Here is a 22,254-nt window from a genome sequence, read left to right as displayed (position 1 = left end):
TATGTAAAAGGAGAGCATGAAGTAAGGTTACAAAGTCATTTACTTGGCCTACCCCCTATAGAGAGGATGAAGTAAAGTTACAAAGTCATTTACTTGGCCTATGCCCTATGAAGAGGATGTTTCCTGTTATAGCCGAAGTGTGAGATCGCTTTAAGTTCCCTGCCTCCAGACCCTATTTTTTGGCCTCAGTGGTATGTACCTGTTGTCTCAGCTACTTGGGAGGCTGAGGTGGGAGGATTGCTTGAGCCTGAGAAGCAGAGGTTGTAGTGAGTGGTGATCTTGCTGCTGCACTCCAGCCTGAGTGACAGAGTGAGACTCTATCTCAAATTAAAAAAGAATAAAATTTTAATTATAAAAACTGTAGAAGAAAATAAATTTCTAAATGAGACACTAGTTCATAAAATTTAGAATTTAAAATTTAATAAAATTAAAAATTTAGAGTTCCCTGTAAAGGAAAGAAAAAATAGTTGAGACAGTAGGAAATTATAATTGCTTATTAGTATTTTAACTGTGTAATTTTCAATGAGTAAAAGGTTTAGGGTAAGCATAGTCAAGTAAATAACCTTCTCATTTTTTATGGGGAGAAAGAAAAAAGGGAAAAAAACCTAAACTTAGTTTTCAAATTATTCTTTAATATAAGTTAATAGGCTAAGGCTGATAAGCAACGAAGTTTATAAATGACAAGTTCACTTTTAGTTAAGGGAAAAAAATGGAGAAATGATTATCACCTGTACCTTTTATAAATCCAAAGTGATTGAGTGGTATAAGTGGTCCTCAACTCTGAATTGACTGTGGAGGTTTGGTTTTGTTATTCAGAAAGTATTGTTCTTTACTTGCTGGCCGGCGCGGTGACTCATGCCTGTAATCCCAACACTTTGAGAGGCTGAGGCAGAGGGATCACTTGAGGTCAGGAGTTCAAGACCAACCTGGCCAATGTGGTGAAACCCCATCTCTACTAAAAATACAAAAATTTAAAAAAAAAAAAAAATGCAAGCCTCGTTCCTTACTTGCTAATTGCATAAAAGTGCTGTACGTTCCTATATGAAACATGGCTTTTATGTAGTTGATTTTTGTGGGGTTTTTTTTGCCTTTTGATGAAAAAAATGCATACCTTTGCCTCTGAGCCTGTACTTTTAGATTCTTAATCATACAGTCTATGATATCTATATTCATCTTCAAAACACTTTTCATAGAGTTCTTTGACTTCTAATTAAGACTGATTGTTTTTAGGTCTGCTGTACAGCTCTTGTACTAGGATTTCTTTCCATTGTACTCCCAGGATAATCCCTTTTCTTTTCTTTTCTTTCTTCTTTCTTTTTGAGACAGAGTCTTGCTCTGTCACCCAGGCTGAAGTGCAGTGGCCTGATCTCGGCTCACTGCAACCTCCACCTCCTGGGTTCAAATGATCCTCCTGCCTCAGCCTCCCTAGTAGTTGGGATTACAGGCATGTGCCACCATGCCTGGCTAATTTTTTAATTTGTAGTAGAGACGGGGTTTCTCCATGTTGGCCAGGCTAGTCTTGAACTTCTGACCTCAGGTGGATCTGCCCGCCTCGGCCTCCCAAAGTGCTGGAATTACAGGGGTGAACCACCACGCTTGGTACCACTCTTTCTTACATACTGTGTGTTTGTTCCTTTTAACCCATGTGTTTTTACTTTTGGAACAAATTTCCCAGAAATTGCTTTATTCCTGGAAAAACTTTTCCAGACAAGACATAATGGTACATTTCTTATCTTATATTGTGGAGAGTGCCTTTGTTTTGCATTCACACTTTAATTTTGTTCTCATTCTTCCTTGGCATTCAGTGGGTCCTTTCCATCTGAAAGCTCAGCTCTTCAACTCAAGGCAGTTTTTATCCATTATTGCTTTTCCCCCCATTTCCTTTCCTTTTCATTCTGGCATGCCTATAGGATCATGTTAGGATTGTGTTGTACACTGTATTGGAAATTGACACTGTATTGGAAGGAGGATAAAGGTAGGCAGTACAAGGGTAGTGGCTCAATGATTTCATCAAAGACTTAGTCTCTTCTCTTTCTTCCACCTTAAGAAGATGTGGCTTACCCTCATTGTTCTGAGGTAGTTCTTATTGCACCTCTAAGCATCCTATACACATTTCAAGAAGGAAGAAGAGGGAAGAGCAGAGAAACAAAGGGGCATGCCAGCTATGCTTCTTCCCTAGAAAAAAATCTTTCTGGAAACCTTACCCAGTTTCACTTACCTGTCATTGGCTAGAGCTAGATGCCACCTCACCTGCAGGGAGAGTCTTGAGAATATATACCGATTTTAGGCATATTGCCCTCTTTAACAGAACAAGATTCTGTTCTTAATGAAGACAGGGAGAAGGAATAATGGGTAGATAATTAGCAGTTCTGTCATAGGGATATCTATTAGGTTTCTTGGATCTTTCCTTCATTTTTCTTTACTTTCTGTCACATTCTCTTTTTGTCTTTTTGCTTTATTCCAGGACATTTTGTTGATTTTCCTTTCTACATCTATAATTTTGTCATCAAGCATGTCCACCATTTAGCTTATTAGCACCTAAACTTTAGCAGGGTATCTTGTTTTCTAATTTCTTCTTTTTCATAGAATTTTGAAAATAGTTTTATTATGGTAAAATATAACAAAATATACTATTTTAACCATTTATAAATGTACAGTTTTGTGGCATTAAGTACATTCATATTGTATTCTTAACCATCACTACCATCCAATTCCGGAACTTATTTTTTTCAAACTGAAACTCTGTACCCGTTAAACAATGACTGCCATTTCCTTCTCCCCCATGCCCCAGGCAACCACCATTCTACTTTCTCTGTGAATTTCACTGCTCTAGGCACCTCATGTAAATGGAATCATACAATATTTGTCCTTTTGGGTCTGGCTTATTTCACTTAACACAGTGTCCTCAAGGTTTCATCCATGTTGTAACATGCATGAGAATTTCCTTTTTAAGGTTAAATAATATTGCATTTTATGTATATGCCATATTTAGTTTATTCATGTATTAATCAGTGGACACATGGATTGGTTTAACCTTTTTGCTATTGTGAATAATGCTGCATGGTATACAAATATCTGTCCTGATATCTGCTTTCATTTCTTTTGAGTATATGCCCAGAGGAATTGTTGGATCATATGTTGATTCTATTTTAATTTTTTGAGGACTGACTTTACTGTTTTCCATAGCAGCTCCATTTTACATTTCTACCAGCAGTGTACAGATGTTCCAGTTTTTCTACATCCTCACCAACACTTATTTTCTGATTTTGTTTTGCTTTGCTTTTTATAATAATCTGGTGAGTATGAAGTGGTATCTTGCTGTGGTTTTGATTTGCATTTTCTTATTCATGTGATATTGAACATCTTTGCATGTGCTTTGTGGCCATTTATATATCTTCTTTGGAGAAATACCTATTCAAGTCCTTTGCCCATTCTTGAATTGGGGATTTTTTTGTTGTTGTTGACTTGTAAGTTCTTTATATTATTCTGAATATTAATCTCTTTTTTTTTTTTTTTTGAGATGGAGTCTCGCTCTGTCGCCCAGGCTGGAGTGCAGTGGCCGGATCTCAGCTCACTGCAAGCTCCGCCTTCCGGGTTTACGCCATTCTCCTGCCTCAGCCTCCCGAGTAGCTGGGACTACAGGCGCCCGCCACCACGCCCGGCTAGTTTTTTGTATTTTTTTTTTAGTAGAGACGGGGTTTCACCGTGTTAGCCAGGATGGTCTCGATCTCCTGACCTCGTGATCCGCCCGTCTCGGCCTCCCAAAGTGCTGGGATTACAGGCTTGAGCCACCGCACCCGGCCTAATCTCTTATCTTGTAATAATTTGCCCATATTTTCTCCCATTCCATGTGTTGCCTTTTCATTCTGTTGATAGTGTCCTTTGATACACAGATGTTTAATTTTGATGAAATCCATTTTGCCTGTTTTTTTTTTCTTTCATTGCTTTTGCTTTCGCTTTTGGTATCATATCCAAGAAATTATTGCCAAAATCCAATGTCATGAAGCTTTTCCAAGATTTTTAAAGCAATTTTATGGTTTTAGTGGTTATATTTAGATATTTGATCCATTTTTGTGTATGGAGTAAGATAAGGGTTTTTTGGCTAATGTGAATTATGCTACATTGTGTAGATACCCAGTTTTCCTGTTACAACTTGTGGAAGATACTGTACTTTACCTTGAATTGTCTCAGAGTCCTATTGAAAATCCTTTGACTGTATGTATGTGTTTATGTCTGAGCTTTATTTTTATTCCTTTATGTCAGTACCATACTGTTTTGATTATTATAGCTTTGTAGTAAGTTTTGAAATCAAGAAGTGTGGGACCTTTAACTTTGAATTTTTTCAAGATTGTTTGGCTATTTGGAAATCCTTGGGATTCCATGTGAATTTTAGGATGGGTTTTTCTGTTTCTGCAAAAAATTTTATTCTTAATGATAATCTCCTTTCAGATCTCTCAAGGTATGCATTAGAATATTTTATTTGTTTGTTTGTTGAACTATCTTTGTTCTTCCTGTTTTATTTTGGCTCTTCTCTCGACTTTTATTTTCTTCTTTATAGCTAGTAATGTTTAATTGGCTGTTGGTTTGATACAAATGAAGGACTTGGTTTATCAGTGTAGATAAGTTTAGTGAATATCCTATACTGTTTTAAATGTCTGTTTTGACAACAGAGCTCTTCAGTGTATAACTGGGAGTTTAGTAGCAGGAGGTGAGCAGGCAATACACTGGTGAATTCCCTTATTGCCAAAATAAGGCAGGCTTCATTCTGGGGTGGAATGTGAAATCTCTTACAATATTTCATTCCTGTCAGGAGCTGGCTTTTTCCTATGTTATGGAGGTTTGAAGTTCTCTTGCACATTGCTCTGTTCATAAGAGCTTCCTTATGTCAGTTGCTCTGTATACATAGACCCAACTGTACTGCAGTAGTCTCTAGTTATTTTGATGATCACCTGGTGGCCTGCTCTCACTTACTATACTTTTTGTCCTGCCCTGGGATTATCCTTGAGAATCCTCCTTTGGGAGGAACAGCTCTCCCTTCTATAGCAGCTATCACTTACTCCTATTTTTGAATTGTAGTTTATTTTATTGCTGTTTATTATCAGAACCATCAGGTTGCCAGTTTGCTGAAATTCTGTAATTTTGGGTCATTAATAGTACCTTTTTCTTGTTTCCAGCACCACATATATATTTTCCTTTTTCTCCTTCCCCTTTTCCCATGTTTCTTCTCATTCAGTGGGATTTTGAGAAGGTGGTGAGGTAAATGTATGTCCTATCCGATTTTATTTATTCAACAGTCTGTGTAAATAATGTTCTAGGTTCTGCAAATAAGGTAGGCAAAGGATTCCTAACTTTCATAAAGCCTGTATTTTGATGGAGGAGACGTATTGAGCATATAAGTAAATAAATAACAGATTATAGCTGTAGTAGATTACAGGAAGTGACTTGGGCTGGGAGAATCAGAGCAAGTGACCTGTATATGGATATCTGAAAGAAAAAAAGCTTATCTCATGAAGAGCCTTGGGAAGATAATTCTAGGCAGAAGGATTAGCATATACATAGACTCAGCGGAGGAAGGAGCTCGTTTTATTAAAGGAAAGGCACGTCTGGAGTGTAGTGAGCAAAGTGGTGAGCATGAGCATCATGAGACTGGAGAAAGAGGCAAATGCCAGATCTGTTGGGGACTTGTCTTTGGTAAGGAATTTTTACTTTAAATATGGAAAAAAAGCTAATGAGAGGCTTTAGAAGGGAAGCTATGCCGTTTGATTTTTTTTTTTTTTTTTTTAAGATAATGTTGACTGATATGTAGAGAATAGGTTTGGCTGGGATGTTGCCCATGGAGGTGGAGAGAAATGAAGAGATTATGGGTATATTTTGCAAGGAGTACCTGTGGGCCTTTGCGATGGTACAGGAAGCAAGATGAGTCACAAATGACTACAAGTTATTTGACTTGTACAACCAGGTGATGCTTTTTACTAATATGATGAAAGTAGGAGGAGTAACAGATTTGGGAGAGGGCAAATCAAGAGTTGTTTTTTGATACAATTTGAAATGCCTTTGAGACATTCAAGTGAATTTGTCAGGTAGGCAGTCTAGAGTTTAGGGAAGAAATCAAGCAGAAGGTGAAAACTTTGTAGCCATTATAACAATAGTGTTTAATGCTGTGGGTTTATGAGATGATCCAGGCAAAGTCTAAGTAAGAGAAGAGGCCTCCGGACAGAATCCTGGGGCTTTGACATTAGATTGGGAAAGCACCTGGGGGAAGAGCACACAACAAAGGCGATTAGGAGGAGTGGCTGGTGAGATGAGGAAACTAGGGGAGCCTGAGAATCAAGCGAAATAATTTCAAGGAAAGTAGTAGTCATCTTTGTTGAAGTTTTGAGAGATGGTGTAAGATGGTAAGTGAGGTGTCTATTAAGATTTGATAACAGGTTTTTTTAAAAATTATTATACTTTAAATTTTAGGGTACATGTGCACAACGTGCAGGTTTGTTACATATGTATACATATGCCATGTTGGTGTGCTGCACCCATTAACTCGTCATTTACATTAGGTATATCTCCTAATGCTATCCCTCCCCCTTTCCCCCACCCCACGACAGGCCCCGGTGTGTGATGTTCCCCTTCCTGTGTCCCAAGTGTTCTCACTGTTCAATTCCCATCTATGAGTGAGAACATGTGGTGTTTGATTTTTTGTCCTTGCGATAGTTTGCTGAGAATGATGGTTTCCAGCTTCATCCATGTCCCTACAAAGGACATGAACTCATCCTTTTTTATGGCTGCATAGTATTCCATGGTGTATATGTGCCACATTTTCTTAATCCAGTCTATCATTGATGGACATTTGGGTTGGTTCCAAATCTTTGCTATTGTGAATAGTGCCGCAATAAACATACGTGTGCATGTGTCCTTTTGTTGTTTTTGACAATCAGTTTCATTGGGATAGGAACTATACTGGAATAGATTTGATGAGTGAATGGGAGATGAGAAACTGAAGGCAGGAAGTACAGGCACCTCTTTTGAGAAGTTTGGCTGTAAAGAAGTTTGCAGAGATGACTGGGTTGCTGGGGGAACAAACCTAAATTCACTGTTAGACTTTAATAGGCATACTATATAAAGCTTTATTTATCACTATTTCTCTTAACCTTTATTTTTTTGAGAAATTCTAAGCATATGCAAAAGTAGAAAATGACCAACCCTGCCCCATCCACAATCCTGAACATCTTCCCTTGCATCATTTTGAAGCAAATCCCATATAATTTCAGTTATAAACATTTCATTATGTTTCCAAAAGATGAACATTAAAAAATGTAAGCACAATGCCATTATAACATAAAAAATTAATAATTCCTTGTTATTAAATATCCAACTTGTGTTCACATTTTCACTTTTCTCATAAATTATCTTAGAGTTTTAAAAACAGATTTTAAATAAGGTCCACAAATTGCATATGGGTGCTATCTTCTTTATTTATTTATTTATTTATTTATTTATTTATTTATTTTTTGAGACAGAGCCTCGCTCTGTCACCCAGGACAGAATGCAGTGGCACAATTTCAGCTCACTGCAGCCTTCTCCTCCTGGGTTCAAGCAGTTCTCGTGTCTTGGCCTCCTGAGTAGCTGGGACTACAGGTGCACACCACCATGCCTGGCTAATTTGTGTATTTTTAGCAGAAATGGGGTTTCATCATGTTGGCTAGGCTGCTGTTGAACTCCTGACCTCAGGTGATCCACCCCCTTCAGCCTCCCAAGATGCTGGGATTACAGGCATGAGCCACCACGCCCCGTCATTTGTGTAAGAACAGGGTGTCACTTTGTCAACCAGGCTGAGACAGGGTCTTGCTGTGTGGCCCAGGCTGATCTCAAACTCCTGACCTCAAACAGTCCTCTTGCCTCGGCCTCCCAAATGCCTAAAGTGCTTTTGGATTACAGGCATGAGCTACTGATCCTGATTTTTTTTTTTTTTTAACCTTCTTATTGTCTTATTATTTTCTCTTTTTTTCCTTGCAAGTTAGATGTTGAAGAAATGGCATCACCTGTTCATTTGTGTGTGCTGTTTGTATCCCCATGGTGTCAGTTAACATATTCCTTGAATAACTTCTCTTTTTCCTATTAGTTGTAAGTTAGATCTAAGGACTGGAGAGATTGGAATTTTTTTTTTTTTTTTTTTTTTTGAGATGGAGTTCATTTTTGTTGCTCAGGCTGGAGTACAATGGCACAATCTCAGCTCACTGCAACCTCTGCCTCCTAGGTTCTAGCGATTCTCCTGTCTCAGCCTCCCAAGTAGCTGGGGTTACAGAAATGTGCCACCACACCCAGCTAATTTTGTATTTTTAGTAGAGACGGGGTTTCGCCATGTTGGTCAGGCTGGTCTCCAACTCCTGACCTCAGGTGATCCACCCACCTCGGCCACCCAAAGTGCTGGGATTACGGGCGTGAGCCACCGTGCCTGGCCTGCTTCTCTCTCTTTTAGTGATGTTAGTACCTGCTGATGTTCAGTGCTTAGAACCTTTAGTTCATTGCAGGTTGAAAAGTGTTGATATTCTGATTCTGTCATTCCTTCTTCATTTATTAGCTTTAACATGAGAAACCTCTTCATCTGCCCTTTGGTTACCCTGTGAGTAGCACAGTTTAAATAGAAAAAGCAGAAGAAATGCTTTGTTCTTTCCCTTTATTTAAATTTTCAAAGTAATGAGTTGCTTCTTTAGTATCTTCATATGGTGGCCAAGTAGTTTTTGTTTTTAATGTTAATATATTCATATGCTTGATATATTTCAGTCTATTAACAGTTATTATTTTTATTGATACTCAAATTGTCCTATAATAGTAGGAACCTCTTCATGTTAGCCCAAGTCTTAACAACACCCTGCTTGTCTTTAATAACTTTCTTTTTTTTTTTTTTTTTTTTTTTGAGACGGAGTCTCGCTCTGTCACCCAGGCTGGAGTGCAGTGGCCGGATCTCAGCTCACTGCAAGCTCCGCCTCCCGGGTTTACGCCATTCTCCGGCCTCAGCCTCCCGAGTAGCTGGGACTACAGGCGCCCGCCACCTCGCCCGGCTAGTTTTTTGTATTTCTTAATAGAGATGGGGTTTCACCGTGTTAGCCAGGATAGTCTCGATCTCCTGACCTCGTGATCCGCCCGTCTCGGCCTCCCAAAGTGCTGGGATTGCAGGCTTGAGCCACCGCGCCCGGCCGTCTTTAATAACTTTCTTGCAATCTGGGATAATTAAATGTTCTTGTATTATCTGGTATATGTCTAATTTGAAACTTCAGATTAATTCTCCAAGGATATGTTATTTGGAGATAATATTACATTTTACTTTTCATTTTTACAGCAGTCTATTATCATACTTATTTTATAGTCTTTCACATTGTTCCCTTTAGTTCTTTGGATATGAATTTTTCTGTTTGTTTTGCCCCTTTACCACTGTGATTTTTGGCATTTGGGGAATTCTCTTTCTTGCTTTTGATTGCCCGTATGTGTTAAAGCAGGGTATCATATATATTTTTTTCTTTTTTTTTTTTTTTTTTTTTGTTGAGACAGAGTCTTGCTTTGTCGCCCAGCCTGGAGTGCAGTGGCCGGATCTCAGCTCACTGCAAGCTCCGCCTCCCGGGTTCACGCCATTCTCCTGCCTCAGCCTCCTGAGTAGCTGGGACTACAGGCGCCCGCCACCTCGCCCGGCTAGGTTTTTGTATTTTTTAGTAGAGACGGGGTTTCACCGTGTTAGCCAGGATGGTCTCGATCTCCTGACCTTGTGATCCGCCCGTCTCGGCCTCCCAAAGTGCTGGGATTACAGGCTTGAGCCACCGCGCCCGGCCCTATATTTTTTTCTTTAAGTTTATTGTTTGTTTTATCCAACATTTTGATTTGTTTAGAGTGGGAGGAGTGACTTCTTGCATTAATTAAATCACCATATTTAGTAAAGTTTCCCTATTGCTATTCCATTTATGGAGCAACATGCTCTTATATCAGAAATTACCTTATCTGTGGCTAAAGTGAAAACTACTCACTTGCCTAGGGTTTTTATATTTGTTATGGATGCTTTCTGTTTGATTTTTATTGTAAGCTTAATATATTGTCTTTAAGATCAGTTTTACTTTTGCATATTTCACGTATTTTAATCTTTAATTCAGGTAGAGGGCAAAAAGGTATGGAATTTTTTTTTTCTTTTATTAATATTTCCCTACTTTTAGCTTGTAAACAGGAAGAAAAAGGCAGACAGGTTGCTATGGAATTGTGTGAACTTGTAGAGGCTGAAATTTAAGCTGCCAAATGAAGAAACTTATTTTCTCTTCCAAGATTCCTCCTACTTCATGTGTTATTGCGATCTGAATTCCATTGAATTTCTTTTTTTCTTATGTGGGTGTGGGGGAGACATACATGTTATGGTTGTAGTTCTATGAAATATGCCAGGAAGCATACTGTAGTGCTATTTAGAAAGAAAAAGAAAGACAATGAGAACTTGGGCAAACAGTTCTTGCTAAGCCCTAAAATATATCACTTTTATTCATCCATACAGAAAACAAGCATGAGGCCAAGAGGAGGCGAACAGAGAGAGTTAGGAGAGAGAAGATAAATTCTACAGTAAATAAAGATTTAGAAAACAGAAAGAGGTCTCGAAGTAACAGCCATTCAGATCATATCAGACGAGGAAGAGGAAGACCTAAAAGTGCATCTGCCAAAAAGCATGAGGAAGAAAGAGGTATGAAATAAATCAAGCAGTTTTTTTTTTTTTTTTTTCCAAGTATTAAATTGATCTGGGATCTTAATTAGGTAGTAGTGAAGAAAGTGGAGGCATTGAGTTCCTGGACTTAAAATCACAACTCATATTTTAGTTTGAAAGCATTTCCTCTATGGTGGATGCTTATTATTTTTTTAATCACAGGAATTTAATTCTTATTGGAAACCTAAAGGCTTAGTTAGGTAAAATTTACCTTGCTATAAACTGATGATAATAGAGTTCAAAGGTGATTTGTATATGACATCCTGGAGAAGCCTGTTAAAATGATTGTACCTTCTTTTTTTTCCTTTTTGAGACAGGGTCTTGCTCTGTCACCCAGGCTGGAGTGCAGTGGTGCAATCATGGCTCACTGCAGCCTCAACCTCCAGGGCTCAGGTGATTCTCCCTCAGCCGCCTGAATAGCTAGGACTACAGGTGTGCACCATCATGCCTAGCTAATTTTTTTGTAGAGGGGGTTTCACCATGTTGCCCAGGCTAGTCTTGAACTTGTGGGCTCAAGCAATCTGCCCTCCTCGGCTTCCCAGTCTTGGGACCTTTTTTTTTTTGTCTTTTTAAGACAAGTCTGAGTTCTGTTAAGACTATTTCAAACTGTTATACTGTGAGTTTTAAACTTTTACTATTGAAAGTGTTCTTGGTGGAGTTTTTAACTGCTTATTGGGCGATTTGTGTGCTTCCTACTCTGAGGCAGCTTTTGTGTAGATGAATTCTTGGTCCAGAGTATATTTCTTTTTCTCCTTACAGGTCTTCTCCTTTCTTCTGACAAATATCTACCAATAACTTGTTTTTAGACATTAAAACTTCAGTTTCTCTTTTTCTTTGATGTATACATCTTTTTAAAAACTTATGGAAAATTTCATCATATGCAAGAGTAGAGAAAATAGTATAATGAACCTCTATATGTCCACAAGTATCTTTTTAAAATTGAGACTTTCAAGCCAGGAGTTAATTTTAAAAAGGGATAGTTGCTCTTTATTGTGCTTTAAAAACCTCTGTCAAAATGATTTCATCTTCATTGAAATGCATTTATAATTTCTTACACTATTTGTGAGTTATGCTTTGCTTTTCAGATGTTCTGTCTTACTTAAGTGCTTTTTGTATAAATGTAAATTTCACTTATTTTAGACAATGAGAACATTCTACCAGTTCACTATTTCTCTCTGCTTTATGTGCTTTTATTTGAATAAAGTTACTATTGCTAGAAAACAGCTTTACCAGTATAGCCATTCCTAGCTTTTATCAAAGTTAAAGGTGTCTTACTATTGTATGGCTAAAGGAATAAGATTTATATCATTTTTTACTGTATTCTAGGAAGGCTGTGCTGAGGTACTCCTTATTCCTTGGGTAATTTTACTGCTTTTCTCTTTCTTTCTATTATGCTCTTCCAGAGGGTTTGAGTTATTTATTCAATGTGAATGTTTCTTTAACAATAGGGTGCAGAAAACCTATGCCAAGGATTATTTTAGAAGGGAAACTAGGTAAAGAAAAGTCAACAGAGAAAAAGGAAAAGAGAGAACTACTGCCTGGCTCAGAAAACAACATTCTTTTCAGTTGAAGTAGAGGGAATGCAGCTGAAAGAAAAGAATGCTTCTGGTGGTGGGTGAGAGGAGATGAGAAAGCAGATAATGACAGTCTTTAGCTGGGGAAATGAAATCTGTATACTTGTGGTAGAACTGTATATATGCCGGATTTCAGCTTTTATTTCATGATTACTTGAAAAAGGAAGCATTATTTGGCTGTAAATATTTTTTAGGCATTTTCTGTTTATTACAGAAAAATTTTAGGAAAGCTATTTCTACAGTAATATATGCTTTTAATTTATTTGTTTTTGATGCAAATTGCAGGAAATTGCTTAAATTAGTTTTTGTAGTACAAACTGGAATCTTACGTAGACCGTGAAGTCATTACACTTTTTCTGTAAAGAGCCAGAGAGTAAATGTTTTAGGCTTTGTGGGCCATACTATCTCTCTCACAACTACTCAGCTCTGCCATTTTAGCTGGAAAGCAGCCATAAACCATGCATAAATGAATGGGCATGCCTGTGTTCCAGTAATACTTTATAAAGCAGGTGGTGGGCCACATTTGGTACTTGTACTATAGTTTGCCAATCTCTTTCTTTCTTTTTCTTTCCTTGCTTTTTTTTTTTTTTTTTTTTTCCTTCTGAGATAAGGTCTCTCACTCTGTTACCCAGGCTGAAGTGCAGTGGAGTGATCATGGCTTACTGCAGCCTTGAACTCCTGGGCTCAAGTGATCCTCCTGCCTCAGCCTTCCAAGTAGTTGGGACTAGAGGTGCACGCCACCACGCCAGGCTAATTTTTTTTTACTTTTGGTATAAATGAGGTCTCACTATGTTGCCCAGGCTGGTCTCAAATTCCTGGGCTCAAGTGATCCTTTCAGTTTGGCCTTCCAAAGTGCTGGGATTGCAGGCATGCATGAGCCACTGCACTTGGCCTAGTTGCCAATCTTTGTTGTAAACCATTGTACTCTTAAATATAATATGGACAAGAACCATTAGACTGGTGCAGAAGTAATTGTCGTTTTACTTTTGTACCAGCCTAACATGAACTTTTGAAATGTCTGTGTGTTTTTTTTTTTTTTTTTTTTTTTTTTTTTTTTTTGAGATGGAGTCTCGCTCTGTCGCCCAGGCTGAAGTGCAGTGGCCGGATCTCGGTTCACTGCAAGCTCCGCCTCCCGGGTTTACGCCATTCTCCTGCCTCAGCCTTCCCGAGTAGCTGGGACTACAGGCGCCCACCACCTCGCCCGGCTAATTTTTTGTATTTTTTAGTAGAGACGGGGTTTCACCATGTTCGCCAGGATGGTCTCGATCTGCTGACCTCGTGATCCGCCCGTCTTGGCCTCCCAACGTGCTGGGATTACAGGCTTGAGCCACCACGCCCGGCCAGTGTCGGTGTTTTAGAATAGATTTCTTGGATATGCTTCTTAGTGCTAAATAGCTATTTCGTTGGTTTTTATTGATTCCTTGCTCTTAGAGCATTTGAAAAATTTGAAGCAAGTTTTAACTTTAACACGTGAATTAAGGAAAACCTGACAATGTGTCTAAAAAACCTAACTTAAAAATGGACTTTTCTATCTAGTCAGATGAGAGGTCCAAAGGGGAAAAAAATGACTTCTATTTTGAAACCGAATAAGAAGGAAGAATGGAAAAGGAAAGCTTGTTAGACATCATCGTAATAATATATCTTTATAAAGTCATAAAAACAAATCATTAAATAACAATTTTTGTTAGTCTGATGTAAGTCTTCATTTTATATATAAGGGTATTCTGGATATTATAGAAGTGACATTTTGACTGATTAAAATATGTTAGGCAATTCTGAACATCATATTAATGAACTTAAGAATGAATGGTTCGGGTGTGATGGCTCATGCCTGTAATCCCAGCACTTTGGGAGGCGGAGGCGGGTGGATCACGAGGTCAAGAGATCGAGACCGTTCTGGCCAACATGGTGAAACCCTGTCTCTACTAAAAATACAAAAAAAAAAAAAAAATTAACCAGGTGTGGTGGTGTGCGTCTGTAGTCCCAGCTACTTGGGAGGCAGGAGAATCGCTTGAGCCCAGGAGGCAGAGGTTGCAGTGAGTTGAGATCTCATCATTGCCCAGCCTGGTGACAGAGCGAGCTCTGTCTCGGGAAAAAAAAAAAGAATGAATGTAGACTTCAAGCTGAAGATGGTGGATTGAAGAAACACATCTAGCTCTAAACTCCTTTGGGGAAATCTAAGAAAGAAACTGATTTTTATTACACAATTACCTAAAAGTCAGGAAATTTGTGTATCAGTTATGTCTGGAAGTAGAAGTGGAATTGAGGCTAAAAATGAGAAGATTGTTTGCAAGTCTTTTTATGAATAGCCCACTAGGACTGTTTACCCTCTTATCCCCCAACTTTATCCTTTGAAAAAGATAAATAATACAGTCTTTGGTCTCAGGAACACCAGGTGTCTGTTGATGACCAGGATACCATGTTAAGATCAGGAAGCCTAGGTGAAAATAGGACATAGTAAATACTGAGTTCTTGAGTTTGGCTTATTAGCGTCCAGGTAAAAAAAGATGGAACATATCTTCTCTAGAGAATCTGAAGGATCCAAGAGAAAAGGCCCCAAATAAAGATACGCTCATTAGAGATTCACAGAGAAGTGGCCTAATTGGATCATCCTAATCTGATGACTACAGTCAAGCTCCACATATGTGTAAATGTTTCTAATCAGCTTCTTTGGTCACTCTCCTATATATGAGCATATTGCCAAGAATTACCCAGATATCTGGAAGAAAGCGTATATTATAGTTTGAAAGGCTAAGACCAAATCAACAGGAGAGAAAAAATAACCTGGAAAACAAAAAGTTTTTGCAGGGAAAAGAAAAACTATAAACAATTATTAATATCTTTAGCAAAAGAAGTAATTGTAATTATAAAACGAACAAGATGATATTTAAAAGGAAATTGCAGAGGTCAAAAAGCCAGTTGGAATATGAGCTTTAAAATATTCCAAAAAAAAACCCAAGACATAGATGATACACAGAAATGAACGACTTTAATAAAAGGCTTAAAGATAAAATTGAAGAAAGGTTCCAGAAAGTATATCAATTGAAAAGAGATGGAAAAAACAGAATGGAAACCATAAATTTAGAGGACCAGTGTGAGGTCTGACATCTGTAAATAACTGAAGTTTCAGATAAGGAACATGGAAGATGGAGGAGAAGGAAGTCATCAATGACTTTAACAATGACAATTATTTATTCAAGAAAATTTTCCCAACCTGAAGGACATTTAGTTTCTTTGTTAAAAGGGCCTACAAATTCCCAGTCTAACGGATGGTTAAAAAGATAAATTATGCCAGAGTTTGTCATTATATCTCATATCTCTTTGGTTAAAGAAAATTCCTCAGGTTTTCAGAAAAAAGAAAAGCGAAATGATGTTGGAACTAATACAATGTCCAGCAAAGAACAAACTACTGATATATGAATAGCATCAATGAATGTCAAAAACATGTTGAGCAAAATAAGCTAGACACAAAAGAGTACATACTATATATGATGCCATTTATGTGAAGTTTAGGAACAGACAGAATGATTCTATGGTAGTAGAAATCAGAACAATGGTTGCTTGTAGGTGTAGAGAGGGATTGGCTGGAAAGAAGCATGAGGGATTTCTGGAGGAAATTTGTTATATGTTGATTGTGACATGGGTTACATGTTTGTATATGTTTGTCAGAACTCCTCCAGTTGAACACATACAGAATCTGTGTATTTCACTCTATGTAAATTTATCATTGATTTTAAAAATAACTGTAAAAAAGGTATTGGGTTTTCTCAACAGTGGCACCAGTAGTCAGAAGACAATTTACTGCCTTCACAGTTCTAAGCGGAAACCTACAAGTCTATACTCAGTCAAACCATGAATCAATGTGAAGGTAGACTAAATATATTTTCTGACATTCAGGGTCTCAAAAAATTTGCTGCCAATACTCCCTTTCTCAGGAAGCCCCTATAAGTTACCTGCTACCAAAATAAGGAAGTAAACCAAGAAAGGATCTTTGGATTCAAGACAAAGGTGGGTCCACCCGCCTCTAGAGATGAGAGTCTCCAGCATGATGCTGATGAAAGAGCACAAGATGATAATTGTGCAGTAGGCCTAGAGAGCAACCATTTCATACTGGAGCAGGTTGGAAGACTTGGAGAGATTTCTTCCACAAGATAAAAATGATAAAATACCTTATATGTATAAACATCTTGAAAAATTTATACAACTAGGAAAGACTTTGGGTTGAGTTAGAAATGAGAACTAAGCAAGTAAAAAGAGAATCACTTCAGGGAAAACAATGTAAAGGAAAAGTGAAATCACTTACCGTAGGCATAATAATGTAATCATTGAAAATTGATGTTACTGAAGTTCTGATTGAACTATAGTGAGAAGATGAGGGATGGGCAGAGTGTTTACTGGGGCAAGAGATGCAAAACAGTGTAACCCTTATTTTCCATGGGGGAAAGTGAATCAGTAATGCCTAAAACCCTGAAGTAGCATCTTATACAAATGTTATTTAGAGATTTGTTTTTGTAAAAGCAAAAAGGAACAACTGGAAAAAAAAAGTCACAAAAAAAGTAGTTGCATTTGGAGAATGGGAAATGTGCATGGGTCAAAGGACTTCTGTTTAACAAGTTTTATAAAAATGATTTGATTGTAAATTATATGCATTTAACTTTGATTAGAATGTCAAAACAAAATAAAAATAGAATCAGGGGATCCTGAAAAAGTAACTTGGAAGAATACATACCAAGATGTTAATTGTGATTTTTGCTGACTCATGAGATTACGAGTGATTTTTATTTTCTTTTTCAAATTTTCTGTGAACTTGGATTACATTTGTAAACGAGAGGGGAAAGATAGAAATAAATGTTATTTCCTGTATAAGAAGATGAAGATGAGTATGTTAATGTATTCATAAAGTGACCATTGATGTTCAGAAGGGGACCATCTCTCAGAGTGAATTTTGTCTAGCAGAGAAAATTCATTTTGATTGAGACAGTGAGGAGATAGAAATGTATGAGGCTCTTAGAGAAATGATGTAGCTGTTAGATCACCTGTGTATAGAAATATATATTGTCTTCATTTAATCTTCATTTCGGTAACTCCTTTGTATAATTTAAAAAACTTTTTAGTTCAGTAGCATAGTAACATTTAATGTATATTGTAGTATTATATATAATACTGTCATTTAAAGAAATACTTGAAAGCTTTAAAAAATTTAAATTTACTGCATCTACTGCCTTTGTATTAAACTTTCCCTTTTTCTTTTAACAGAGAAACAGGAAAAGGAAATTGACATCTATGCTAACCTGTCTGATGAAAAGGCTTTCGTGTTTTCAGTCGCCTTGGCAGAAATAAATAGAAAAATTATCAATCAAAGACTTATTCTCTGATACTTGGTCTGCCAAACCTGCTGAAACTTCTGTCAGGATTACATCAGCAAATTCTCAAACAGTTACGGACTCTCAGGAGCATTCTGACTGCATCAATAAGGGCCATTGATTGTTTCTCTCCTGTCATTTAGCCTGTGCCACACAAGCTGTGTAGGCTTGGACTGTTCTGGGATTTCCTTGTTTACCAAGGAGTATTGTCAGTGTTTTGTGTTTGGGATATAAGTAAGTGTATTTGCCAAAAAAAAAAAAAAAAAAAATGCTGGATGGATGTAAAGGATAAAAAGTGATGGGGTGTGGGGTAGGTATGAAAACTAGGGTAATAAGATGCTTGATTGTTTTCAGGTTTGCCACCAGAGATGCAATATTTTAAATACTGTCAGAGTGATTTTTAAAAATATATATTTCAGATTTTCAGTGCTAACAGATTGCATCTATACAGTTCATTTACTTTTAGTAAATTGGCAATTGATATTTTATTGAATGGGGAATTAAGAATATAAACTACATTTTGTCTTAAATTGATTTTTTTTCTTGGCCTTTATTTTTATTACTTAAGGTATGAGTTATATTTTAGGAGATACTTTCTAGACAGTTTGAAGTTTGGGTGCTATATGAAGAAAAACATTTAATGATATACTCAGATATAAACACCTTGTTTTTTTGAATGTAATTTATTTATTAGTTAAAAAAAAAAACTTCTGCTCTCAAGATGGTGCCTGTTAACCTAAACACGAAATATATTTATTACATGCAAAATATTTCTTAGATAGCCACTTTTAAGCAGTAATGTTTTATCTGAATGGATATTCGTTTATACATCCTGATAATTATTTAAATTGTTACTTTCACTCTGGAAGAAAAAATAAACCTTAATATTGAAACTAAGTAGATTAAATAGTGTGATAAAAATTTTTTGTTCTGGTGAAGTTTGTGAAATACATTTAAATTCTTAATTTTTCTAGTGTTAAGTTATAATCATTTATAGTTGATTTATACTAAATGCTTTTGCATTTTGGCATATCAATTTAATGATTAACATATTCAAACTTGGCAGTCACTCCCCTTATTTTCAGTCCCTCTTCCCCCAATCTGTTTGGAAATCCTTTTAAAGCCTTCTTACAGAAGATAGTCATCAGTTAGATTTAGCCCCCTTTTAAGAGAATCTCCTTTCAATTTTAGTAGTAACATTATCAACTTCATCCTTCATCCTGCATCTCCCATCACCCCCTCAAAGAAAAAAGGAACATTTTTTCCTACTTTATTTAAATGGTAACCAGCAGAGGGAGCTTAAGAGGTACTCTAGATAGGATATAGAATTTTCCTAAGGATTCCTTTTCCTTTAATTCTGTATCTGTCTGCAGGTACTACTGCAGCTATTTTGTATGCATTTTATTTATTTATTTAGGAGACATAGAGTCTTGCTCTGTCACCCAGGCTGGAGTGCAGTGACACTATCTCAGCTCATGCAACTTCTGCCTCCTGGGTTCAAGTGATTCTCATGCCTCAGTGTCCTGAGTAGCTGTGATTAGAGGCGAGCACCACCAGGCCCGGCCAATTTTTTTTTTTTTTTTGTATTTTTAGTACAGATGGGGTCTCACCATGTTGGCCAGGCTGGTCTCAAACTCCTGGCCTTAAGTGATCCGCCTGCCTTGGCTTCCCAAAGTGCTGGGATTACAGGCATGAGCCACTGCACCCAGCCTTGTATGCATTTTAGAGTCTTAACTAGTAGTTTCCCCAATAACGTAATGTGATTTTATCTTTGAAACATACTGTAAGGAAACTTTTGATTTTAAGCAAAAAAACTTAAAAATGATTAATATCTAAAAACGCTTGTATATATATATATGTCCTCAGAAAAAGCAAGAGCAGCTTGTGGAATAAGCACCTCTCTAAGGAATTACCGATGTCAGAGTCTATCCATGTAAAGCTGAAGACCATTAGAGGGAAGTCATGTTAAAATATTCATTGGATATGGTAAAGGAGGTACTGGTGACTGGGCTGGAGCTTGCCATGTAGAGAAGTAATTACTTCAGATCTCATAATGTTAAATTATTGGCTTATTTAAAAATTTCCTTGGCAGAGAGGCAAATTAGGTTTCCTCTGTGACATAACCTATTTAACCAATTTTCCAAAAAATTGTATGCTCTGAGATACATTTATGAGCTTTCTTGTTATAAAGCTAAAAAATTTAATTTGTCTAGGCATGTCGTAATGGTTTCAGAAAATATTACTTTGTCACTGGTGTCAGAGAAACCTCTGTCATCAGCAAATGTCCTAAGAGTATAATTATAGTTCTTAATCCAATTTGTTCTGCTCTGATATCTATAAATGATGTGATTATTCAGAATACCTTGAAATGATTCCACAAGTAGATTAGGTCTGTTGAAGATAATTTATTCTTAAATATATAAGTAAGATTAAATAAAAGTAGTTTGAGAGTTGTTACTCCCTGCCTCACTCAATTCCATGGTATTCCAAAATGGTTTTGTGGGCACTTTAATACTTATAGTTTGATTTTGTTAGTTTTCGAAATGAACATTTCTTAGATTTTTATGGGCATTTTCTTGTATTTAAATGTAAATGATATAAAAGGGAAACTCTGCAAATTATTTCTTGTGTAGTAATCAGTGGAAGTGATCAAAGAGCTTGAAGCGGTTTATGATGAGAAAATTTAAAATTGCAAATGACCTGAAAATTTAGCCAGAATCTATTCTTATTTCTTTAAATTTCAGAAATACTTAAGGGAAAAGAAAAGGTCAGTATGAACTCCGGGTTGCTTCCTAAAAGTAATCAGATAGTGTTTTCCCTCAGATAAGATTTCAAATTGAAAAATATTTGACTTCTTCAACTCTAGTAATTGCACTTGATTCTCTAATTCTGACCATTAAAATGACTTGGCAATATTTAATTTTGGCTTGCCTTTTAATCTGCATGTTTGTCTTAAATTTAGAAAAATAAAGCTCTTTACTTCTTTTATATAAAGTATTAATTGGCTGGGCATGGTGGCTTACACCTGTAATCCCAACACTTTGGGAGGCCAAGGCAGGAGAGTTGTTTGAAGCCAGGAGTTTGAGACCAGCTTGGGCAACGTGGTGAGACCGCGTCTCTACAAAAAGTAAAATTAGCTGGGTGTGGTGGTTCCAGCTACTAGGCAGCTGAAGCTAAAGGATCACTTGAGCCCAGGAGTTCGAGGCTGCAGTGAGTGATGCAGTGAGTGAGTTTCAAACAGGACTGGGAGGCCGAGGCGAGCAGATTGCTTGAGTCCAGGAGTTCGAGACCAGCCTGGACAACATGGTGAAACCCCGTCTCTACAAAAAATACACAAAATTAGCTAGGCGTGGTGGCATGTTCCTGTAGTCCCAGCTACTCAGGAGGCTGAAGTGGGAGGATTACTTGAGCCCAGGAGGCAGAGGTTGCAGTGAGCCAAGATCACTCTACTGCACTCCACTCCAGCCTGGGCGACAGAGCTAGACGCTGGGTCTCAAAAAATAAAAATAAAAAATAAGACTCATCAGACAATGTCTTTTTTCCTTACAACTATCATAGATATTTTTAAGAACCCAACAGGAAAACAGTCTATCACATTTACCACAATATTTTTCATTTGTATTTATCTTCTTTAATTATTGATGTTCCAAGTTTACATCGGTATCAGTCCTTTACATCTGGAAAATTTCTTTTAGTGCAAGTCTATTGACATTTAATTCTCTTAATTTTTCTTCATCTGAGAATGTCTTTATTTTGCCTTAATTCGTGAAAGATATTTTTGCTGGATATAAAATACTGTGTTGACAGTTCTGTTCTTTCAGCCTCCATGGTTTCTGATGAGAAATGTGCAGCCATTAAAGTAATAATTCCCCTATATGAAACCTATTATTTTTTTCAGAGTATTTTCAGGAATCTTTGTCTTTGGTTTTTATTGGTTTGATTATGATATGCCTGGGTGTGTGAATTTATTTTCTTTGGGATTTGTTGAGCTTAAATGTAAGTTTATGCCTTTCATCAAATATGTAAAGTTTTAAGCCATTCATATATTTTCTGCTCTACTTTCTCCCTTAGACTCCAGTGATGCAAGTGTTAGACTCTTTGGTATTATCTCACTGATCTCAGAACCTCTGTTCATTTGTTTTATTTTAATAAATTATTTCAGTTGACAAAATTGTATATTGTATACAACATGATGTTTCAATATGTATGTTCACATTGTAGGATGTCTAAAGTAAAGATAATGAACATACGCATTATCGTGTATACTTACCATTTTTTGTGGCTAGAACAATTCTCTTGGCAATTTTCAAGTATCCAATATGTTATTAACTATTGTCGATATGCTGTATAATTGATCTCTTGAACTTATGCTTCCTAACTGAAAGTTTGTTTCATTTGACCAGCATCTTCCTAGCTCCCCTCCCTCACCACTGATAACCACCATTCTACTCTCTGTTTCTGTCAGTTTGACTTTTTTAGATTCCACATGTAAGTGAGATTATAAAATACTTATTTTTTTGTGCCTGGCTTATTTCACTTAATATTCTCCAGTTTCATCCATATTGTCATAAATGGCAGGATTTCCTTTTTGATGGCT

At 36.9% G+C, this 22,254-nt stretch overlaps 1 protein-coding gene across 3 annotated transcripts in view; it reads left to right on the top strand.

The window, feature by feature from the left end:
- C18H16orf87 (chromosome 18 C16orf87 homolog) overlaps window positions 1-18,564 on the top strand; it is a 32,923-nt gene extending 14,359 nt beyond the window's left edge. Inside the window, exons 3-4 of one of the 3 annotated variants that reach the window (XM_011759228.3) lie at window positions 10,517-10,699; window positions 17,551-18,564. In XM_011759228.3, the coding sequence (XP_011757530.2) occupies window positions 10,517-10,699; window positions 17,551-17,669 (302 nt within the window). In that variant the 3' untranslated portion in view covers window positions 17,670-18,564. Of the gene's footprint in view, window positions 1-10,516; window positions 10,700-16,191; window positions 17,509-17,550 lie in introns of those variants that run through there. The other 2 variants (XM_071084498.1, XM_071084499.1) reach the window with 2 other exon arrangements.
- Window positions 18,565-22,254: the final 3,690 nt, after the last annotated feature.

Source organism: Macaca nemestrina, chromosome 18 (genome assembly GCF_043159975.1).
Source record: "Macaca nemestrina isolate mMacNem1 chromosome 18, mMacNem.hap1, whole genome shotgun sequence".
In the NCBI taxonomy this organism is placed as follows: Eukaryota; Metazoa; Chordata; class Mammalia; order Primates; family Cercopithecidae; genus Macaca; species Macaca nemestrina.
The sequence above is the reverse complement of the archived record's forward strand: the minus strand, read 5'-3'. Positions and strand labels throughout refer to the sequence as shown.